At 37.4% G+C, this 23150-nt stretch overlaps 1 protein-coding gene and 1 long non-coding RNA gene across 4 annotated transcripts; one reads left to right on the top strand and one right to left on the bottom strand.

Moving 5' to 3' along the window:
• Positions 1–12933: 12933 nt before the first annotated feature.
• On the bottom strand, positions 12934–18680 carry LOC129760939 (ATP-dependent DNA helicase DDX11). 3 transcript variants are annotated; one of them, XM_055758620.1, is made up of 8 exons: positions 18093–18680; positions 17861–18033; positions 17517–17798; positions 15950–17448; positions 15085–15629; positions 14069–15022; positions 13815–14012; positions 12934–13753 (listed from the first exon to the last, which is right to left on the bottom strand). In XM_055758620.1, exons 4-8 carry the CDS (start codon positions 16257–16259, stop codon positions 13088–13090), a joined length of 2673 nt encoding a protein of 890 aa, XP_055614595.1. In that variant the 5' UTR covers positions 16260–17448; positions 17517–17798; positions 17861–18033; positions 18093–18680; the 3' UTR covers positions 12934–13087. The 3 variants fall into 3 exon arrangements, with proteins under 3 accessions (XP_055614595.1, XP_055614596.1, XP_055614597.1); XM_055758621.1 differs by lacking the exon at positions 18093–18680 and having other exon boundaries at positions 17861–18080; XM_055758622.1 differs by lacking the exons at positions 15950–17448; positions 17517–17798; positions 17861–18033; positions 18093–18680 and adding an exon at positions 15689–15788.
• Positions 18681–18882: 202 nt separating this feature from the next.
• LOC129760940 (uncharacterized) lies at positions 18883–19385 on the top strand. Its single transcript, XR_008740407.1, has 3 exons — positions 18883–19137; positions 19205–19225; positions 19289–19385. It is a non-coding gene; the product is annotated as an uncharacterized LOC129760940 (long non-coding RNA).
• Positions 19386–23150: the final 3765 nt, after the last annotated feature.

Genomic DNA, 23150 nt, shown 5'->3' with positions numbered 1-23150 from the left:
CCTCGTCTTCGGTCGCTAATTCTGAAAGAATGGTTCGTGGATTGTTTTTTTTTAAATTTTCTTTTCTTGTTTCGCGGTTTATCATCAAATGCCATGGTCTGTGTGTCATTCTCTACTTGTTTTTATTTTTTACTCTCGTCTTAAGTCTGCTAGGTCTGTGTATACTAAACGCTAATTAATTTATGATGACGACTACGATATTTAACACACAATCTTAAAAAACGCTTAACCTTTTTCCCCTTTTACTGTAAGCAAGCAGAACTCAAACGCAGATGCACATAAGAAGAAAAACAACCGTCGTCGCCCGAATTGTGTATGACTTTAAACAGATATATAGATGTATACAAAACAAACAACAGCAAAAAACCAGAACTATTACAAAAATACTTATTGTATAATTCGCAACTAGGTAAGAAGGTTTAAAACTAAACAAATTAAGCGAAGGAAAACTCCAGAGAAAAATGTATATTATTTTCTGCGCTAAGAATAATATATGTTTAAGTTAATGTATTTTTTATAAAAAAAAATCAAAACAGCAAACAATTTAGCTTTAGGTAGACTATTTCTATTACTGAATTAACAATTCAACAAACAAAAACTGTCCACTGTTGTGGAGAATCTAAAAAAAACTACTCTTCGGAATGTTGTTTGAGCAAAAACTGGACTTTTGGTTTAGATTACTTTCCAATTTTTAGAAATTTAACTCTCTTTTATCGTTTATCAAAGTCTTTCTTGACTTTCCGTGCTACTTTTCAGAATATAATAAAAAAAAAACAAGTGTTTGAAGAGACCAAGCAAAATGCAATCATGTTGACAGAGAAAATTAAAACAATCGTTAACTAAGAACAAAAACATTAGATATTGTGCTTTATATTTATACACGTACAAATGAAGTCTTAACGAATTTTTACAAAAACTAAAAACAAATTCTACTGATAGCTGCTTCTGGTTTTTTTTGCAGCAAATAACGTAAGAAGAACAAGTAATTATTTAAAAAAAAAACAAGATTTCGAACAAAACAAATTTGTTTACCATGGTTAACCGTAGCATTTTTCAGTTTATGTATGAGAAAAAAAAACTCAGTATGGCATCCCTGTCGATATGGGTAAATTGTAACAAAACGATTGAGCAATCACTAGTCATGAGATAAATCACTCAAATGCGTGTAAAATTCTGCATTTTGAACAACGAGGGCTATCCTCGATCATCTTTTTTTCTCTCGAATTTGGGCAGCACTGATGTTAAGATATTTTTAATTTAAAACTATGAACTGGGCAAAAATCACAATCTGAACCAGAAGCAGCCATTCTTTTAAAAAATCAAGAAAAAATCAGAATTGAAAAAAAACAACAACAAACAGCAACAAATCAAACAATGGACGCCTCGGGATGCCTTCCTATTTTCAATAATAGGTTAAAATGCATGTTACAAAGAAAAAAAAACAGACAGTTTATTCATTGATGAACAGCTTTACACATATATACTACTTGTATTGTTAAAAAGTAATTAGAAGAAAATAAATTTGTTAAAAAAAAACAACAACAAAACAGTCGAAAATTAAAGCCTTAAACAGAAGACACAAGCAGAACCAATAGGACAAAATTCGTAACTAGGGACGTTTTATTCAAGTATAAGAAACAAATATTTAAAGCCTTGCAACTGTGGTGATAATTATAAAATATTAAAAAAAAAAAATCAACGATGGAAACAGAGTTACCAAACAACAACAGTCAGAAAGACAGGGAGACAGAGAGAAAGCAAGAGAAAACGCTCATCGATACCGTCAGATGTTAGTTCCCTTTTTGTGTGATTCGAAAATGCGATTTTCAATGTTTGACCCCCGATGAGTTTAGACTTTCTTTTTTTAATCCTCCCAAGCCCAGTGGATGTTGTGTTGTTTTAAGTTTTAGATATTTTCAAACAAACAAATAGATCATCCGAAACCGGTGCCATCAATCTCTATTATATTAGCTTATACTCTTAAATATTATACATAAAAACGCGCGGTTTCCTTATAAAAAGTTTCAACTGAAAGAAAAACAAAGCTTTCCAACCTTCATTTCTCTATTGGAAAGGCTTTTTCCGAAAAGGTTTTGTTTTATAAGTTTTAAGTCTCTTCCCAGTAGCAGCATTTGAACGAAATTTCACGAAAACAACTACTACTTTGTACCTGTGTCGTCGTCGTCGATCGAGGGACGATTTTTCCGATTTCCTCGGACCGAAACAAACGAAAACAAAAACAAAACCCGCGACAAAATGACACCCCTTCAAGACCCTTTTTTCTCTAACTTATGATTTCCTTGTAAGTCAGCTCTATAAGATCCAAGTAACCCATTTAACTCTTTAGTTGTAGAAGAAAAAACCGCCGATGGTATCATGAAGCAGAAAATAGTCGTCATTCAAATCAGGAATGTTATTTTTTTCGGAAAACAACCGAAACAAAACAATACAAACAATGTAGATAAAGTGAAAAAAAAACAAACAAATATTTATTAGCGTCAGCGAAAGTCGCAATTGAAGAAAAATTCCTATAGCCTTCGCTGCTTTTGATGTCTCTCGTCGATACATAAATATTTAAACAGAGGAATGTATAAATTTGTGAAAGCAACCGATTAAACGAAACAGAAAACAACATTGAGTAAAATCAATCAAGGCGAATGCAACCGATGGAAGTATATTTAAACGATGGCAAACCAAAATCGATGCTTACCCGAAGTGCTATATACATACATTAGATTTGAATTAAAAGCAAAAGAAGAAAAAAACTCAATTGAGCGAAAAAACCTTTTTTTCCACTCTTCATACAAATACTATTGTCGTTGTTGTAAGGCGCGGAATGAGCGAAATCAATCTTTTCTCACGGTGAGAAATAAAATAACAAAAATACAAACAAAATACCTTATACGAATCTAACATTTAACGGAAATAAAGAAGAAAAAAAAACAAAACAAGCTACCACTCGTCAAATGGCGCAAACTCTAACTTTAACACACTATGTATTTGAAGAGGAAGAAGTAAATTGTATACCTATCGTGATAAGAGCAAAGCAGAAATGTAAGAAAATTGAAAAAAGATACAAACAAATATGAGCGAAATTCAACATCTTAACTGAAAACTAAATAAAAACGGCCAAAAAGATCATCCGAGGGGACAGTTTGATGGTGCTAAGACAATCCGAATATCCATGATGTGCGTGATTTTGATTCTGATTTTTCAATGCTGTTTTTCGGGAAGACAGCTCTCTGGAGCCATCTCTATTTATATTGGCCCTTCGTTTGCGGTACTAGAATGAACAGACTGGACATCAAATGAATGTCGAACAATTTCGTAAGTGGACTTTGTGATATGGCTCAGATGGCAAGTCAGTTGCCTCCTGAGCCGATGTCTGCCAGTTCGAGCCCAAGAGTAAACATCGAACACAGTTGTACCGGATTAAATAAGTTTTTCAATAACTGCCTGTTACCCCGAATCCAACCTCATATTCAAACCCCTACAACTTTTGATCGCTGCGCAGGCTAAAATACATAATCCTATGCTTAATACAAGATCTCATGCCAGATTTGGGTCAGATCGGATCACGGTAAGTGGTCGCTCAACGAGCCTGAAGTTTGTATGGGATTTTGAGGCATTTTGTTCGGGAAAAAACATTTAAAAAACAGTTTTTCATCAATAACTTCAATTCCCTTCGCCTAAATACGATTTTTTTAAAGCCTAAACTATGGCAAATATTTTATCCCAAGACTGCATTTCGATTGCGGTTGTGGGAATGGGCTAACTCTTTTAAGGGTGGTATTAAGGTATTAATCTTTGTTGATAAGGCTGTTGGAATCGAAGATTAGCAAGCCTTGATTATTTAGAGAATAAGTTTTTCTTGTTAATAAATAAGTTTCTTAGTAACCACCATCAGAACAAGTAGTTCTTATTAAGCTCTGCTGATAGGTTATGGGCCTATCGCTAACCAAATGGAAAATTCGTCGAGATCAAATACTTCGTTACCGTCAATTGAGCGGTTAACTGGCCAACTGGTCATCGTGGAAATTTGCGGCGAAGACGTTTTTACAACTCGAAGGGCTGTGTGGTGCCCTCCACACCGAACCCGGATGGAACATTCGAGAAGGTGGAGGAGAAAGTCGTTCTTCGTGCCAAGCTGAGCTGCTATTGTTGGTGGATCCGATCTTGTACGTGCACATTGAAGATGCGGAAACCTGCCGCGGTCGGCGTGGGAGAAACTGAAGAAGGCTTTCGAAGACAAGGGACTGACCAGACAAATCGATTGGTTACACAAACTCATCAAACCGACTTGGAATCCTGTGGCAGTATGGAAGAGTACGTGAACCAGGTAATCTCGACATCGAACCAGCTCAACAGCGTACACTGCAAAAGTTCCACACATTGGGACTATGTGTCTGCCTATATAGATTTCAGGTTTCAAGCTCCCGGAACTTTGGATAGGCATGATCCTGCTGGCCGGACTACCGGATGAATATCGGCCAATGATCATGGCCCTTGAAAATTCAGGTGTGGTTATTACAGGAGATTTGATGACCCCTTTCCCATCAGGAGACCCGAAATGTCAGAAATGTTCAAAATTTGGACACTTGCGAGGGACTGCGGGCAGCAGAAGAAAGGAGACACATTGTCTAAGGTACACCGGGGTAAGTGTGGACGGTTTTTCGTATAGTTCAACTTTAAAAAATCATTAAAAAATCAGTAGTGGAGCATTTTTCATAAAATTACATTCAATGTGATGCAGAACATGTTGTTTACAAACGCTGAAGAGATGAGCTCAATAGAAGCAAAGCAAGAAAAGTTATCACGTAAATTGTAATGGACTGCTGGTGTCTTCACTTACCCCGCTTTATGGGGTAAGTGTGGACGGTAGATTTTCCCTTTGATTTCTCAAGAAATTTTCAAAAAAATTGTGTTTTCTTGGTTGAATACGTTATTTTATTGCTCGAACCGTCCAAAATTTTGAAAAAAGTTCATGATACTGTTAGCAAGGCATCTTTCAATAATTATTGTGTGTAAATTTGGTTGCAACACACGAGATCCGATTTTATCAAAAAAACAGAACAAACCAGTACTTAACCCAACTTTTCATGATCCGAATGCTAAATATTTCGGATCATGAACAATTCATGAATGATGAAGGACAGAAAATTGAAAAAAATGGGTAAACATCAAGTCTTATTAAAGCCGTCCACACTTACCCCAGGCAGGGGTTGAAGACAAAATTTTAGTTTTTTGTAAATAAACTCTTTTTTCTTCATTTTTAATCGCCGTTTCTTTTCCTAACTGGTTGTTTGAATGTGAGAATTGTTTCAAGTAGAGTTTTTCATCGAGAGCCAACTAGTATACGAAAAATTTGCAATTGAAAAAGATGCTCATAAACTCGACATCGTAGTTGAAAACAGAAAATTCCCAAAAAGTCCCAAAAAGAACCATGGAAATAATGGCCAGCGGAACTGTCAGACTTCAGCCGAATCCTGATGTGAATCCAGAAAGCGTTACCATTAAAGACGTGCAGCTGATCCCCGGTCTTACAACGCATCTCCTATCGATTAGCCGAATTGTCCAGAGGAAGTATAAGGTGAATTTCGACAACAACGGTACAACCTGTACATGCTGTACAACTCGGATGGCAGTTTGGTGGTCACTGATGTTCATACTAACAACCAGTTCAAATTGGTCCAAGGAAAGGCGAAACCGATTAAAGCGTTGGCGTATCAAAATGCTAGAAGCGGACTGTGGAATAGACTTTTCGACCACATAGGTGAAGCAAGCTTGAAACAACTGGCGGACGGTCTCGTTACTGGAATTAAGCTCACTGGAAAGTCGGAGGAAGATTGTGCCATCTGTCCACTGGGTAAGCAATCTAAATTACCTTTTCCCAAGAATGGACACCGGGCGACTGAAGTGCTCGAGGTGGTGCACACCGACATCAGCGGTCCGATAGAAACGAACTCTCTTGGCAGAAATCGTTTTTATATAAGCGGCAGGAAGCCAAACTTATTCCGGATTTTCGGAACCAAAACGATGGTTCAAGTACCGAAGCAAAAACGGGCGAAGTGGGACCCCAAATCTCGTGAGTATATTCTGACGGGCTTTGACGAGGAAACGAAGGGATATCGCTTATACGATCCCGTGAAGAAGTCTACGATCACAAGTCAAGAGGTCATCTTCACATTAAATTGTATCTTAGTTACACAAGCACATATTTAATGGTTTTCATCTATTTATGATGTGCAATTATTCTATGCTCGATCACGTTGATAAGCTTTTTGATGAAAATCAGCTAGCACGTAGCTACTTTCTCGACATTTCACACATAATACAAAAAAAATAGATTTTATATGAGACAAGTTTAGTAATTCTGTTTCATCAATTCAGAATTTGACCAAAGAGGCAGATTAGGTGACCTGTAAACTTTTTATTTTGGTCAATAAATTGGATTTTTTTGCCTGTTAAAATCCCAGACCAAATAAAAAAAACGGATTTTTTGCCTGTACCAGTTTACTTGTGGTGTGAAAAGGCTGATAAAAAACGAACACTTAATGAAAGTTAATTCATCGACACCAGGAACAGTTTGTCTGATAATAGCGCAAAATTACTCAAAAAAAAAAAAAAAAAATGATGTATATGCTACGGCTTTACCACACCATTTAATTAAAAAGAGTATTCGAACTTATTGAACACCTTGTACAGTCCCCCCACAATCATGGGTCACACACACATATTAGTCACCGGCCATTTGAACTGCTGATATCTACTGAACTAATTGAACATTTTTCATAGTACTATTTTTAGTTTACCGATAATATCATAAAAATTCATTAAAAATATTATGTGTGCGCTTGATACCAGTAACATTGCTGTTAGAATAGTTTTTATCATACGTTAATAATTATCTGTTGAACTATCGCAAAAATTTCCAATGTTATAAGGTTGACATTTTAAACCGTTAAGCCCCTTATGCGTGTATATGAAGAATTCCAACAAAATAAATAGGTCTCATATAATCAAAAAGGACGAGTTTACGCTTTCCAAATGAAACTGAGCGAAGAAAACGCGAAATTTCAAAATAATTTGCAAAATAAAATTGACCCATAACTGTTACAACGTCTACCAAATTTCACACAATCATGGGTCACTTTTTTGTTAGCAAAGCAAAACATTTCTTGGTTGCTATAGCTCGTCCCAAATGCCCCTTGAACTTATACAATCAAAGAATGCCCCTGAATGTTTGCCAGAAACGCGATGATTTCCATGTTGATATTCGGGTGTTGCCATGGACTTCTAAGTGACTAATAAATGTGAGCAATTTGACTAATAATTGTTACGGGCTACAATTTTGACCCATAATTGTGGTTTTGAAAAACGCTGATTGTTTCGGTAAATACTGTTATTTTTTAACAGAACTGACAGTAAAAGCTCATTTGAACTTAAAGAGGAAGCATTTAATGACTGAAATTCATGCAAAGCTTGATATTTGGTCAACTAACACCCAAATAAACAATCAGTTTGTGGTGAATCGATACGTTAAGTGACTAATGATTGTGGGGGGACTGTATTATTATCTGAGCTTTAATGGCAATTTGAGGGTGTTTTTTCACTGGGAAATCGGAGACCGGAGCTGGAGATCTTCTCTTTCGAGAGTCGTCAGATTGCGAGTGTTTAAATGCAACCAGTGAAGCCGAGATGACAAGTGCGACTGTGCGACCGTATGCATTTTTTGTTGTGCCAGATAAACGTAAATTTTTAATGTGAAAAACGAATATTCAGTGAAGTTACAAGTTTTCAGTTGAGTGTTAAACATCGGTGCCACCTTTTTCCATCGGATGACATCGAGTTTTCATCGCGGGAGACCTGTTCCAAGGCGAATACAATATTTTATATTGTCCGAATACCGCAGCTAATACTGTATTTGTTTTCTCCACTCGTGGAGTGTTCCACCGTACCCGATAAAAATAAACACAAATCGCCGCCAGTGTATTGCTACCTCGCTCACTCACACGCTCTCTCGCAACACTGACAAAATTTTCGGGGCAACACCGCCCGATGGCAGTGCAACACCAGGTCAAAACCAGTGCAACACCGTCCGAATAAACAAACAGTTTGACAGCACCTAGTGGTGCACCAGTGCAACACTAGTGCAACACTCGGCATAAACAAATACGGTATAAGTATCATTTTGTTGTTGTTTTTTGTGCTGTTTCGCATGCAAAAATTGATCGCTGGTGATCACCGACGGGGTGTAGACAAAAGCGGCTCGCCGCTTTGGTTTTGTTTGCAAAAGTTGGGTATGCGTGTGAGATGGATGAATGCTTGAGAATGAGTTCCACGTTGTGTTCTCGGTGCTGTGGCAGAATTACAACGTCAGATCTGGTTCTCTGTTTTGGAAGTTGCAAAAAAGCTTTCCACATCAGCTGTTTGCCACCTGCGGTGTCTGACAATTATGACTTTTTTCAAAAAAATAAAAATGCTGTGTTTGTATGTGATGATTGTTTAGAAAATCCAGGTGCGGATAAAAATTTTGATAATTTAATGGAGATTATTAAAAATATTAATGATAAATTCGATAAATTGAAATCCCAAGTATTAGTACCTTCAAATTTGAAAAAACAAATTCAGGAAATTGTTCGTGAATAAATAAGTCTAGCCTCTAAATCTGAAAATGAACGTAGTAATGAAACTGTCAGATATCATTTGCGTTCAAATTCAAAAAAACGAAAATTGAATGATAACGAAAAAACGCCAAATATGTCCTACTCTAAAGTGGTAAAGACATCAATAGCACAAAATGCAGTTTTATCAAACGTGAGCAATCTAACAGTGAATAACAACACTCCTGTGAAATTGTACAATGTAGAAAGTTCGAGCAAAAGCAGAATTTCTTCTCTAGTTAAATTGGAAGAAACAGTTCGTGTCAAACCGAAAACTGAACAGGATATTAGTATCACGCGGAAAGATATAAAATCGCATTTTGATCCGGTAGCAATGGGTGTTACTTCAGCTCGTTATATAGAAACCACAGGTGAAGTATTGATACGATGCGCTACGAAAGAAAAAGCGGAAAATTTCATGGTGCATTCTTCAAAAGTATTGGGTAAAAAATATTCTGTTGAAATTAAACAACCAGCTAAACCAAAGGTGAAAGTAGTGGGATTTGAAGAATCCAAAGATTTTAAGGATAACGATTTTGTCGAGCTTTTAAAAAAGCAAAATAATTTAAATGACTCTGTAATTACGGTAGTTAAAATCGAGAAGAATAAGAAGTGGACAAACAATCCCATGATTGCTACCCTAGAAGTTGATTCTCAAACTTTTACTACTTTAATAAGTCGTGGAAAAGTTAATGTAGGGTGGGAGCGCTGCAAAATTTTTGAGGCCATCAATGTTTTAAGATGTTACAAATGTTGGAGATATGGTCATAAAGCTGAATTTTGTAAGGAACCGATCTGTTGCGCTAAGTGCAGCGAAGAACACGAAATTAATGAGTGCAAAGCTCAATTTGAAAAATGTATAAACTGCGTTAACTTCAATAGTACAACTACTTCGAGTTCGGAGAAAATAATAGATATAAGTCATCCAGCTTGGAGCTATGATTGCGAGATTTATAAACGTAAAGTTGCAAATGCAAAAAAATTTATTGACTACGGTAAGTAGCAATCAAAACCTGATGTTTTGTATCTTAATGTGTGCGGTTTGATAAATAATTTCGATGAAGTTTGCATAGTTATCCAGGAACTAAAACCGGCCGTTGTAGTTTTGGTTGAAACTCATCTTACTGAAGATTTGAATTCGGATTCATTTAATATTATAGGCTACGAAACGGTACATTGTTTTTCTCATTCAAGGCACACTGGAGGAGTTTCAATGTTCGTCCGAAACATCTTTAAAATCGACACCTTGCTCAATTCAAACTTAGAAATGAATTGGATACTGGCAGTAAAACTAAATGATGGAAAAAGAAAGGCAATCGTTGGAGGAATTTATCATTCACCCAGCGCAAGTAATCTTCGCTTTATGGATATTCTAGAAAATCATTGGCTTAATGAAATTGTAGAAGATGAAATCGACAACATCTTCTGTGGTGATTTCAATATCAACTTCAACAAAGAAGCAGAGTGCCGAGAATTGAAACGTGTTATGGAAGCATGCGGTTTTCGACAAATTGTCACTGAAAACACGCGGATAACGGTATCCAGCAGTACTAGGATAGATTTGGTTTTCACAAATGTGGACAGAGCTGAAGCGACTATCATTTCAGATTACCGCGTATCGGACCACGAGTCAATAAATATTTATGCTGGGTTTGGGCTTGACGATGTCGAACCAGATACCCTTCAAATAGTGAATGATTGGAGTCGGTATAATAGCAATGTATTACGCCAGCTTCTTGAGGAAGGTTTGCCAACTTTGAGATGCGCAGACTTTAATGAGTTGGTAAGACGTATCGATCTATTGTTAAAAAATAGTGTTAATGCACTAGTAGGGCTAAAAAGTGTTCGTAAAAAACTGGCACTAAATGGTACTGGTTCGGGTACTAACTGGTACTCCAGAGAGCTTAGAGCAACAAAAAAACAAAGAGATAAACTTTATCGACAATTTTTAAGAACTAAAAGCGAACAAAGTTGGCGTAATTACACAGTTATGAGAAATGAATACTCGCGTAAAATAAAAGAAGCAAAAAACCAATCTATTCAAGATGAGCTAGAAAGAAACAAATACAATGGTAAACAACTATGGAAATCGATAAAACGTTTGATAAGTTCAAATGGGACCAAAACTGGATCGATCTCGTTCAACGGAGTTGAAATCACAAATGAATCTGAAATTGCTGAGAAGTTCAATGACTTCTTTATCGATAGCGTCATAGATATTCATGATAGTATTCCGGCAGGCTCTAATGGCTGCTTGGATCAGATTATTTATAACGGCGGAGACTTTCGCACATTCGAAGCAATAAGTTGTCAAGAATTTGATGAAATAATAAACAACATGAAACCCACGGCTGGTATAGAAAATGTTTCATTACGTGTTTTTAAAGATTCTTTACCTGTACTAGGAAATCCTTTGAGAGATATTATTAACACAAGTCTTCAATCAGGGAGAATACCAGAAACATGGAAATGTTCAACTGTAGTTCCGATTGAAAAACAAAATAAGGCACGAGATGCAACATTATATCGTCCTATAAACATGATGGAAATTCAGGAAAAAGTGCTAGAATTAGCAGTGAAAAGGCAGTTTTTAGGCTTTATTGAAGACGAAGAAATACTAATTGCCGAACAGTCTGGATTTAGGAAGCAACATTCAACAGAATCTGCAGTGAATTTGGTACTACGAAATTGGAAGATCAACATCGAAAATGGTAACTATACAGTTGCTGTGTTTCTGGACTTCAAAAGAGCTTTTGAAACAATTGATCGAGAAATTCTGATTGATGTGTTAACAAGAATTGGCATCAGTGGGACAGTTCTTAACTGGTTCAAGGACTATTTGGGTAACAGAATGCAAAGAACAAAATTTGGTTCATCTTACTCGCGATACAGAGAAAACAACTTAGGTGTCCCACAAGGAAGTGTATTGGGTCCTTTGTTGTTCATACTTTACATCAATGACATGAAAAAATGTTTACAGTATGGTCGTCTGAAGCTATTTGCGGATGACTCAGTCTCCTATTGGAGTGGCAAGGATTTGGAACACGTCATACAAGAAGCAAATGCGGATTTAAAAAATATTGCTAATTTTTTAAAACATCGAAAATTGTGTCTGAACCTCAATAAAACTAGCTGGATGATTATTGGAAATCGCAAAATCGGAGTCTGTTCAAACCTATATATTGATGGTTGTGCAATCGAAAGAGTACGTCAAGTCAAATACCTGGGAGTACAAATCGATGAAAAGCTAAATTTTGTAGCTCACATCGACTATACTATTAAGAAGATTGCTATGAAATACGGAGTTCTTTGCCGAATAAGTAGATACATGACATTCTGGTCAAAAATAATCTACGTGAAATCAGTGATAACGCCACACTTTGACTATTGCGCTACAATACTGCTACATGCATCAGATACGCAGACAAAGCGGCTACAAAGAATTCAAAACAAGATAATGAGAGTGATAATACGATGCAACCGATATACTCCTAGTGCTTTTATGCTTGATATGCTGCAATGGTTGTCAGTTAAGCAGAGGATTACATACAACAGTTTAATTTTTATATTCAAAATGAAGAAAGGAATGTTACCAACTTATTTGTTGGATGGCCTGCAGTACGGAATCGATATCCACAGATACAGTACAAGGAGAGCTCAAGATTTTAGATTGCCGAACACGAAAAAAGAGATGAGCAAACGATCTATTTTCTACAACGGATTGAAGATGTATAATGATCTACCGATGAACATCAAAGACAGTTCAAACTTGAATGTTTTTAAGAAGCTGACAATACAATATGTCAAACAGACAATTTGATACAAAGACTAATCCTAAAAAGGATCATATCAATGTGATGAAGTTCTGACGAAGCATCAGACAGAAAATTGTACGGTGATGGACATACGCGGGAGTAAGACGAACAAGTCGTACAGAAATTGAACTATCAATGTTAATATAATTATCCAGAGGATAAAACAGTCCCTCCCACTCCTAAAGAAGCGTATGGGGTGGAGGTTGGACCCAAATGGGCCAATGGGACCATCACAAAAAAAAAAAAAAAAAAAAAAGATGATACAATACTGTTCACTGAGGAAAGTCTGTGGTGTTTGGTTAGCCTTGGCGAAGTTACGCCAAATAGACCAAGTCTCGCTGGGTAAAGTCGAGTGAACTTCTTTCTTTCAGATGAAACGGCATGTCATCTAGAAACATCGTTAAAATCACATGTTTTAAGCAAATATAGATCTATTTTTTTCGAGTAGAGCTTAGTGTTTATCTTAAGGTTAAAGAAAACCAATTTAGGCGCTTAGGTTGATCCTGAAAGGCTCAATTTTAATCTTGAAATTCTTCTGAGTTTCACAATTTAAAAAAAACTTTCTTTTTACTTCGATAAGTAATCGAATATAACGAATAAAAAAAAAACCTATTGAGATTCATTCTTTGCAGCTTTGTTCTTGAAAAACTTGATCAAACTACCCTGGGCCTGCCCGTATCGACTAGCGCTCTGCAGGCCTTCGGAAATCCAAGACGGAAGTTTTTTCTGCACCTTCTCGTTGCTACAATATCTCGCGTCCAGTAACACGACACTGGCATAGTCACGAATGTGTCGCACCGCCCGCCCAATACACTGATTGACGGCCTTCATGCACAGATTTTCGTAATACTCATTCCCTGCCGTCGGTCCCAGAGACCGATCTAGGAAGCGCATCCGCTCCATCAGCTCAGGACTGTTCCGATTCGGATACGGCAGGCCGACAACCACCACACATCGTCCCAGTTCATCGGAAAAATTCAAACCCTCGCTCAACTTACCTCCTACGACGCTCAGCATCAGTGCTCCGGTTTGCTTGCCACTGCAATGACCTCGGGCCGCCCTTGCGTACTCGCTTAGCATTTTCTCGACGCAAGCAGCCCCTCCACCTCGAGGCTCCTTAAAGATACGTTTTCGTTCTTCGAGAGCAGCCAAACGGCCGCTCTCTTTGAGATTTGCGTAAAACAGTTCCAGGTAATCGTAAGACGCGAAAAAGGCTACAATTCCGTTCGGCACAGCATGGCACACGTTCATTAGCGTTGAGGTGATCTCGTTGAGCTGTTTGGATTAGAAGATTTATAGAACTGTTTGAGGATTATTACTAATGTATCCAACTTACAAGCTCTTTCTTCTGTCGATTGGCAAAGTTGAACAGCAGTTCGTTTCCTCCGGGACCTCTCGCCACTGCCAAAGGTAGCACTGCATCCGGGGGGACCACGTGACGATAGCTTTTAATTACTACTCGGTCCGGGCAGCCTTTGAAGAGTTGTTCGGTGAGTTCCTCGACCGGCTGCATGGTTCCACCTGCCAGTACAAGCTAAATAATAAAATGTATCAACGGTCAATTTGAACAAGAGATTAAAAATTACTTACAGCTCGACAATTGTTCAGAATTTCTTCAAATCGAGCCCCCGGATTTAGTAGTAAATATTTCATACTGGATCGTTTCGGTTCCTTGCCATCGAAGCTTAACAGAACCCGACCATCGTCAAAATCTTCCGCTAGACATTCCAGAAAGCTTAACAACGGCCTTATGGCATTGACCAGTGGCTTTTGAGGTGTTGAATCCTCAAGCAATGGATGTTCTTTGCTATCCTCAACTTCGGCTTTTTTAGCAGATTTTTTCTCATCCGTGACTACGTCTTTTTCTAATTGTTTGAGGAAGTTCTTGGTGGTGGTAAGAGTTTTTGTTTTGGGACGTGGTTTCACTTCATCTCGCTCCAAGGCGTGAGGACAGCTTTGAACGAAGCCATGTACCTTCTGGGCGATTCGCGATTTGTCTGCGAACTCTAAAAGTTCTTGAATGTTCAGATTGAAAATATCTGCTTCCGTAAGGAAATCGATTGGGGAAATCATGCGAGAAGTAGAACTTTTGTCACCCCCTTGAAGGTGTAGCAATTTACACAACCGTGTAGCTACGAACAAGAGTTGGTTTATCTTAAGCAAATTTTTTGTAGAGAATCTGGCAAAATACTGAGTTTTATAGGCGTTAAGATGGAGTCGAGCTTGTTCGAGCACCTCAGCGGAAATTTCTTGACTGTGGATGGCAGCTATCGTATCTAAAAGATTGTGAGCTTCGTCAATAATGATAACGGAATTCTTAATATCGATGCCTGTTTGTTCCCTTGTTTTGTGGTGCAACAAATTTTGGTAGGGAACCATCAGAAGCTGGGAATCCGGAATAGCGGCTCGGGAAGCATAATACGGACAGGCCTGCTCCTGTTTGGCGAACATAACCAGCTCCTCTATATCTTGTACTTCGAAGAGGGCGTCGTTTTTAAGATCTTCGACGGCTTGTTTGTTGTAGAATGGACACTTGTCAACAACCTAAAATACGGAAAACTTATTGTAGTTTGTAGAAATCGAGAAAATTAAATTTATTACTCTACCTTTCTCTTTTTCTTTGCTTTTTTGATCTCATCGACCACAGTTGCCTTCCCTTTATTTTTCTGTAGTTCCAGACAACGTTCGTTGATTAATGCATTGGTTCGCAATTTTCGTACCTCAGGATTGATACAAAAGTTTTGGCGCGAAGCCAACGAAGTCAACCGAACCCATTTACCGAATTCGGTCCGTCGTATTTCGTTAACCACCTGCCCCAGTTGAGAGTGAGTTCTGGAGCAAAAGATGACTTGAATCGGTTTATACTTCAGAGTTTTATCTTCCTCCCCTGTTTCGATATCCTCATCATCATCGTCCGAATCTTGGACCATGTAATCATCTCCATCTTCCAAGGCCATTTTCTCGACTTCACCTTTCGACAGTTGTTCATCGACTTTATCCTTTACTTTGGCGGAATCGAATCGCCTTTTCTTTTTGACTTTCAGAGTTTTCTGTTTCAGCTCCAGCAGCCGTTTGTTGTACTCATCCATCAGATCCTTGGTACCCTTCAGTTCAACAAGCTGCTTTTTGAAGCCCATGGTTTCGTATTGGCCTGAAATATAACATATAGTGGATATTCGAATTAAAACTAACTATTTTTCTGGGATTAACTTTTTAACTTAAATAGGTAAATATCATTCAGTAAAAAACATTTCACTCTTCTCTGTAATTCTGTTTTTAATTAGAATGGTTTATACTAAAATTTCGAAACTCTAATAATATAAATCTTATTTCAGAGCACACAAAAGCTCAGCTTTCTCTTTAAACTCAAGAAATTTAAATAATGATTAAGATTTAAAAAAAAAATTAAAGAGAATCTTAATGAACTAGCAGGTCAAGGGTCAAGGACCTTCGTAGTACTAGATCGCTTACCGGTAATCCAATCGCTGGCACCGGCAGTTTCCCTTTCCAGTCGAGTGATATCTTCCCTGAGCTGCTCTATCTTCCGGGTCAGTTCCCGCTCCACCAGGGCTTCGTGATCCCGCAGCCAACTTAGCACTCCACAGGTCAGTGTTAAACTTTTTCCGGTTCCAGTCGGGCTTTCGAAGATGCCTACCTGTCGCCTTTCAGCCACTGTGTACAAGCTTTTCATCAAATCTAGCTGGATGTCATACGGTGAGAACGGGAAATGATAATCTTCACCCGTTTCGGGGGCCAACAAACGAGTCTCCGGTTCAAACATTTTGATTTCGAATAAAGGGTCAGAAATGAAAAAAAAATTAAACGGAATCTGATGCACTTGCTTTGAAATTTTAGTGGTACTAGAATGTGCGCGCCTTTGATTCTAATAAGAAAATGGGTAACAGCGGGAACTGCTCGAATTAAATCGATTCGAAGGAATCTACACTGCCAATATGGCGTATTTTTTTTTGATTCCGGATTTGGCTCTGGAACCGTCAGAATAAAAAAGCAAGTTTCGGGTTTCGAGTTATTCCATACGTAGGTGTGCGTGAGAACGAGCGCAATGTTTACATGCAGCTGTCATTTTGTTCTCCCTTCTGGATTTCTTCATTCGGTTCTTCACATCCGGATTGCCGTTTTTCGTGTCCGGATTGCGCTGGACTGCAGATAGTACGATTTTGCTTGGCTGAGAGGTTCAAAATCGCGGCAATAATCATTTGTCCGTTCATTATTTCAACTGTTTTGTTTTCAGCCAAAAACAGCTGTTTAATGTTTTGACAACAACGTTGAGAGTATTGGTGAACTTCTCGCAAAACTGACTTTTTTCTCAGGGCGACTCCGTCCTTTTTCCGAGCGAACCTAGGTTGCCTCTCGAGCAATAAATGAGCACGATGACAGCAGTTAGAGCGAACCTAGGTTGCCTCTAGTTTGCCTCCAGGTGAAAAAAAAAAACGGTATACACTGAACAAAATCCGGCTATAGGGTTTATTAGGAATTTTAGTGTTTTCGCACTAAAAGAAAATCCAATACTTTTTACCAGTAGAAAATAGTTTCATTTTATAAGAATTTCCAATGAATTTTAATTCGAGCCATAATGACAAAATTTATTGTTTAGGATAGTGAAATGAATGGTTTTATCAGTGCAATCAAATACGCTCGTAATTTGTTTTCCTTAATTTTATTTTTTAAGAAAGTAGGTACTATTTACAACAGTTTGTTGGCGTATGTGATACAATCAGTGAGTTAGGTAATTTACAGTGTTAGCTTTAGAATCAAATTAAATTTTTCTGTATTGTAAGTTGCAAATACAACTCCTCCGAAATCGTTCGGAACATTGACACATAGGACGTAGATTGTATTCGGTCCCGGGACTTCCTGGCCCTGCTTCATCACTGCTATATGTTCATTCCCGGGTGCACAAATCTTCAGCCAGCTGAATGGTAGCTCAGTTACAAAGGAATCTTTTCAATCTGAAAAAAGCGAAGCGATTTGTGAGAACTGTTTACCTTAACTCAATAGCCATAAATTTCTTATTTACCTCCAGTTTTGTTTCAGCTTGAATTCTTCAAACTGGAATCGGAAGAGCTCCGATTTCCGTCTCATCTTTGTTTGAAATCGGTCGTTTCCAGTTCTGCGTGCGGTTTCTGTTAGCTGGATGATGGCCTGTACCTTTTTCCGGTAATAGAAAGCATCAAACCGGTGGACCCAAGGGAATTGGATCCAGCATGATGAAGCGATGTTCCTTGGAAATCGAAAACACATCCATCTTAACATCTTAACACATACGTATTTTTCTATAATTGGGTGATCTATTGGATGCCTAAAATTAAAATTTTGTTTTTTTATACAAAAATACACAAGTTTATGTATTTAAAAACTTACCTTTAGTAAATTGCAGCAGATAAAAAAGTATGATGACTTCCGGAAAGGATAATCCAACTGTCCAACAATCACTGATAAAGGTGATTTTCCATTGTTGCGTCTCGTCCCCCAGCGGGGGAACAATTTGCTTAGCAATTGTTGTTCCATCTGCCCAATAGAAGACGTTTAATTTCCTACATGAAATGAAATTGAAACAATCATAAGCATTTTAAAGGTACTTTTACCAACTTACCAATTGAATAACAAACAAACTGAAAAATAACGACCGTTAAGAACACTGAATGGATGAATAACCATCCTTTGAGATGTACATTATACATAACTTCAAAATGCTAAAATTCTTTGGATTTTTTTTGTATTTGATACTGATTATAACCAGCTGCTGAAATTCATTGGAATTTCCTTTATTTTGTACTGGATTTATCAGTATCTCCTATTACACATTGAATTTTGATTTTTATTGCATTGACTCTTTAAATTTCATAGCCAGATTTGGTTCAGTATTTATAGGAAATTCTTTTATTTGATACTGATTATAACAAGCTGCTTAGATTCATTGTAATTTCCTATATTTTTTACTGGATTATACAATAGCTCCTATTACACACTGTACTTTAAGATTTATTGGATTGACTCTTTAAATTTTATTGCCAGATTTGGTTCAGTGTATGACGAAGTTTTATATATATACATTTCAAATTGCTTTCATGAATTTATTCAAAAAAATATAAATATTTTTTACTGATGCTAATAGAGAGCTTATCTGAATGGTTTAAACTGCATAAATGAAAACAGATCCCTAAAGATTATGGCTCAGCTAAAGAATGACAAATACAAAAATGATAGTAGCGACAAAATATGCCAAAAATGACATCAAAAGTAGTAATCAAGAAAAAAACAAAAATTCTACAAAACAGATTAAAATAATACAAAATTGCACAATTGACAACATTTAGAAAATTTACAAAAAATCACAGATTCAACCAACGTGCATAACTGACGAAATCGACAAATACACACAGTAAATTTGTGCCTCAATTTCCAGCAAAAAAAATTGCTGGAAACGTTCAGCAATGCAAAATTTTGCTGGAAACCAGCAATCGGTTTTCCAATTGCTGGATTTTTCAGCATTCGGTTGTAGTCTTGTCATTTTTGCTGAAAAATCAGCTATCGGTTTTCCAAATTGCTGGACTTCCCAGCAATTGATCTAGTTTGCTGGAAAATCAGCACTTGAGTTGTCGAATTGGAGTCTGTTTGTTTTCGTACGCTGGAGCAAGGTGAGCCTCTATTTTACGAATTTTGGTCGGATTAATATAATTATTTTTATTTTCCTCTATATTCTAGCAATCAGGCATTAAGTCAAGGGTGAGTTTTTATTGGACAGGTAGATATTCCATGAAAGATACTAATCCAAATTTTTGTTTACAGGTGGCTGATGATCAACACTTTGGCACAAAGCTGCCACCCTAGAGCCAATTATAGAAAATTGTAAAAAATGGTGTTTCCCGAAATAATTAAATCCCTTTATTGAAAAATGGGAGAAAATAATTGTTTTTATTGCTAATTATAAGCACAGCCAATATTCTCAATTTAATTTTGAATTGAATTACAAATTTGATACTAAATACGGCCGGTTGTTTTGAAAGAAAAAGCTGGTTTCCAGCAATCTGGATTGCTGATTTTACAGCAATTTGAATTGCTGGAAAGTAGCATTAACGTTTGCTGTTTTTTCCAGCAATTTAAATTGCTGGAAAAAACAGCAAACGTTAATGCTGGTTTCCAGCAATTCAAATTGCTGGAAAATCAGTAATCCAGATTGCTGGAAACCAGCTATTTCTTTCAACACAACCGGCAGTATTTAGTATGAAATTTATATTCAATTCAAAATTAAAGTTTAATATTGGCTGAGCATATAATAAGCAATAAATACAATTATTTTCTCCCATTTTCAATAAGGGATTAATTTATTTTCCAAAAAAAAACTTTTTTTTTACAACTTTCACACCGGCTCTGGGGTGGCCGCTTTGTGCCAAAATGTTGATCATCCGCCACCTGTAAAAATAGTTTTGATGAGTATCTTCTATGGAATATCTACCTGTACAATAAAAACTTACCCTTGACTTGATGCCTGGTTGCTAGAATATAGAGGAAAATAAAATAATTATATTAATTTAACCTTAATTCGTAAAATAGAATCTCACCTTACTTCAGCGTACGAAACAAAAACAAACTCCAAATTGACAACTCGATTGCTGATTTTCCAGCAAACTAGGTCAATTGCTGGAAAGTCCAGCAATTTGAAAACCGATTGCTGATTTTTCAGCAAAAATGACAAGCACATAACCGAATGCTGAAAAATCCAGCAATTCGAAAACCGATTGCTGGTTTCCAGCAAAAATTTGGATTGCTGAACGTTTCCAGCAATTTTTTTTGCTGGAAATCGAGGCAAAAATTTACAGTGTAGAAACCAAACAGCTGATTTGTGTTTTAATTTTAAAAAAAGTCAACGACGGATTGTAACTTTTGAATTTTTGTTATTTTCGTCACTTCGAGCATTTTTGCTAATTTTTTTCATTTTTGCCGCATATTTGTGATTTTAAGTCCGTTTTAAGTTTATAGTCAAGTTTTCAACTTTGTCATTTTAGTCACGACTTGTAAGCAGGGTTGTGTCGTGAACGATCGTTTTTTTTCCTCCAGAAAATGAAACGCGAACCAACTACTCTTGATAACATCTCTGTACGAACTGAACCCTGATCCAAAAAGGGCTTGTTTTCTCTCGAAATCTCTCTCTTTGACGTATATTTTCTAGCTCTTCCAAAACTGTTATACTTCCATCCATCTCTCGTTATGCTAACAGAACACACCAGTGTCGTGAATTTCCCACTCCATCTTCCAATCGTACACACGTCACGAACTAAACTTTGTAGCACAAATCTCCCGCAAACGTTTCGGAACAAAATAAAACACAACTTCTGTTGTCAACAACCTTGTACAAACTGATTTATTTTCTCCTTCCTTTTTTACATCGGCCGTTAAATATCCTTTTTACTTTCCCTCTTTCTCTGCCGTTAATTTCTCTTTTGCGTTCCCTTTTTCTCTGCCGTAGATTTCTGTCAACGGCTCATCAGTGAGCCGCCGGCGTACCAGTGTGACCAGATATTTCATTTTTCGAAACCTAACATTTTTAATTTAACTTTTTTATTATTATTATTTCTAAGCTATTGTTCCTACATCTTCCTTCTCTCCTACTCTAACTGAAAACATGGTATAGGAACATATTTTTGAATTTTTCAGGTTTTCTTATGTTTCTTCTCGGTCGGGTTGTAGAATTCAGTTCAGAATCCAAGGATCGATTGGCTACGATGTTACCGTCGTTGTCATTTGATAAGGATTGATCGTCTTCTTCGTTATTGAGGGCAATATCTTGATCGTTATTTGGCATCACCACCTCGTAGTTATCGTCTACATAATCTGAACCTAGAAGTAAATTAAATTTAGCATTCATATTTTGAGTGATATTAACAATTCTCTAAGCGAGAATCTCTAATAATACCGTGCGTGCCATCGTCTTCAAGGTTAATAACAGTAGGTGGTACTATTTTGACGTCCTGCACGTTCCGTTCATATTGAACGCCGCGATCGCTACGAATAACTACCTTTGCTCCTATTCGTTTCAAAACAATATACCTTTCTTTGGAATATGTAGGGTCTGTCTTACTTTTCTTCTGAACCAACATAACTACAGTATCGCCTTCCTTTATCTCTGACTCCATGGCTCCTCTATGAGAATCTGCATATTTCTTGCTTACCAACTTCGAAACAGCGTCCCGATCACGAATCTCTTGAAGATCAATTTGGTTTTCTCTGACATCCCACAGGCATGGGAACACACCTCGATATTGCCAGCCGACTAATAATTCGAATGGAGTAATCCCGAGTCTGGCGTGTGGTTTCTTGGTGTTGTGAACATGAACGTATTCAAACAGTGCACTCTTCCAAGATCTCCCTTCGTTTTTGGCAGCAGCTAATGCCTTTATAACTCCTTGGTTCTGTCTTTCTATAGATCCATTTGACTGGGGACACAGTGGAATAGACTTTCGCACTCTCACTCCCTTGTTTTGCCAAAATTCTTTAAACTCGTCGCTTTGGAAAGGGGGGGCATTGTCGCTTTGGAGAATGAGTGGTAGACCCCATTGGTAAAAAATCTCTGAAAGTGCCCGGTTGGTAGATTTTGCATCAGTCTGCCTCATTTCAGCGACACATAAATACCGCGAGTAGGTGTCGACGAGCATCAACAGTTCTCCATAACCGAATCCTTTTATCGACAAGAAGTCCACTTGTAGTATTTCCCACGGTCCTTCGGGGAGATCACGGCTTGATAATGGAATCGGGGGGTTTTTGCGAGAGAGTATCAAACAGGTCTGGCAGTTTTTCACATAGACTTCAATAGTTTTGTTCATGTTGGGCCACCAAAAATATTCGCGCATAATACGCTTCATAGCGCTACCACCTAAATGGCCTTGATGAGCGGATTCAAGAGCGGAAGCATGCAATTTTTTTGGGAGAACAATTTTATCGTTTCTGAATAAAGTTGAGCCGACGGAACGAAATTCTTTAAAATGAGCTTGAAAATGGGTCAGATTAGGTGGCCATTTACCGGTCTGAATTGATTTTCTGACTTCATTCAATGTTTCATCTGATTCGGATGCTACTTCGATATCTTGCCATGAAATATCCATAGTACCGGAATTTATCGAATAAAGCAGATGCTTCTCGCTTGTCTCATCAAAAGGTTCATCGATTTGTGTTTTGCCAATTAATCTGGAGAGGGCATCAGCAACATTTAAATGACCTGGTACTCGCTTTATTTCGAAATTATAAGACTGCAGTCTTAGCGACCAAGATTCCGCTCTCGAAATTGATCTTTTACTTATTCTGTGTGAGTTACCAAAAATAAACTCATTCGCTTCCGAGTCAGTCCTAACGGTGAAGAATTTGCCTGTCAAGTAATATGTGAATCTTTCTATTCCCCAAACGACAGCAAGCGACTCCCGTTGGGTTTGTGGGTATTTCTTTTCAATATCAGATAACGCTTTAGATGCACAAGAGATTATACGGGGTACATCTTTCTCGTTGTACTGAACTAAGACAGCTCCTAACCCTGATGGAGATGCGTCAACGAAAAGTTCAGTCCTGTCTGATTCTCTAAAATAACCTAGACGTACTATTTCTTGAAGTGCTTGCTCTTTGAGAAAATTGAACTCATACTCCTCTGCAGAAGTCCAGTAAA

The sequence above is a fragment of the Uranotaenia lowii genome, unplaced genomic scaffold, assembly GCF_029784155.1.
Source record: "Uranotaenia lowii strain MFRU-FL unplaced genomic scaffold, ASM2978415v1 HiC_scaffold_863, whole genome shotgun sequence".
Lineage (NCBI taxonomy): Eukaryota > Metazoa > Arthropoda > Insecta > Diptera > Culicidae > Uranotaenia > Uranotaenia lowii.
The sequence above is the reverse complement of the archived record's forward strand: the minus strand, read 5'-3'. Positions and strand labels throughout refer to the sequence as shown.

What these genes read in the sequence shown, in the direction of transcription:
- LOC129760939 (XM_055758620.1), bottom strand. Translation starts at nt 16,259, where the DNA reads ATGTTTGAACCGGAGACTCGTTTGTTGGCCCCCGAAACGGGTGAAGAT. An exon ending in TGCCAGCGATTGGATTACCG is followed by an intron (nt 15,630 to 15,949) that starts GTAAGCGATCTA and finishes GTTATATTTCAG; the next exon opens with GCCAATACGAAACCATGGGC. An exon ending in ATCGACAGAAGAAAGAGCTT is followed by an intron (nt 13,754 to 13,814) that starts GTAAGTTGGATA and finishes TAATCCAAACAG; the next exon opens with CTCAACGAGATCACCTCAAC.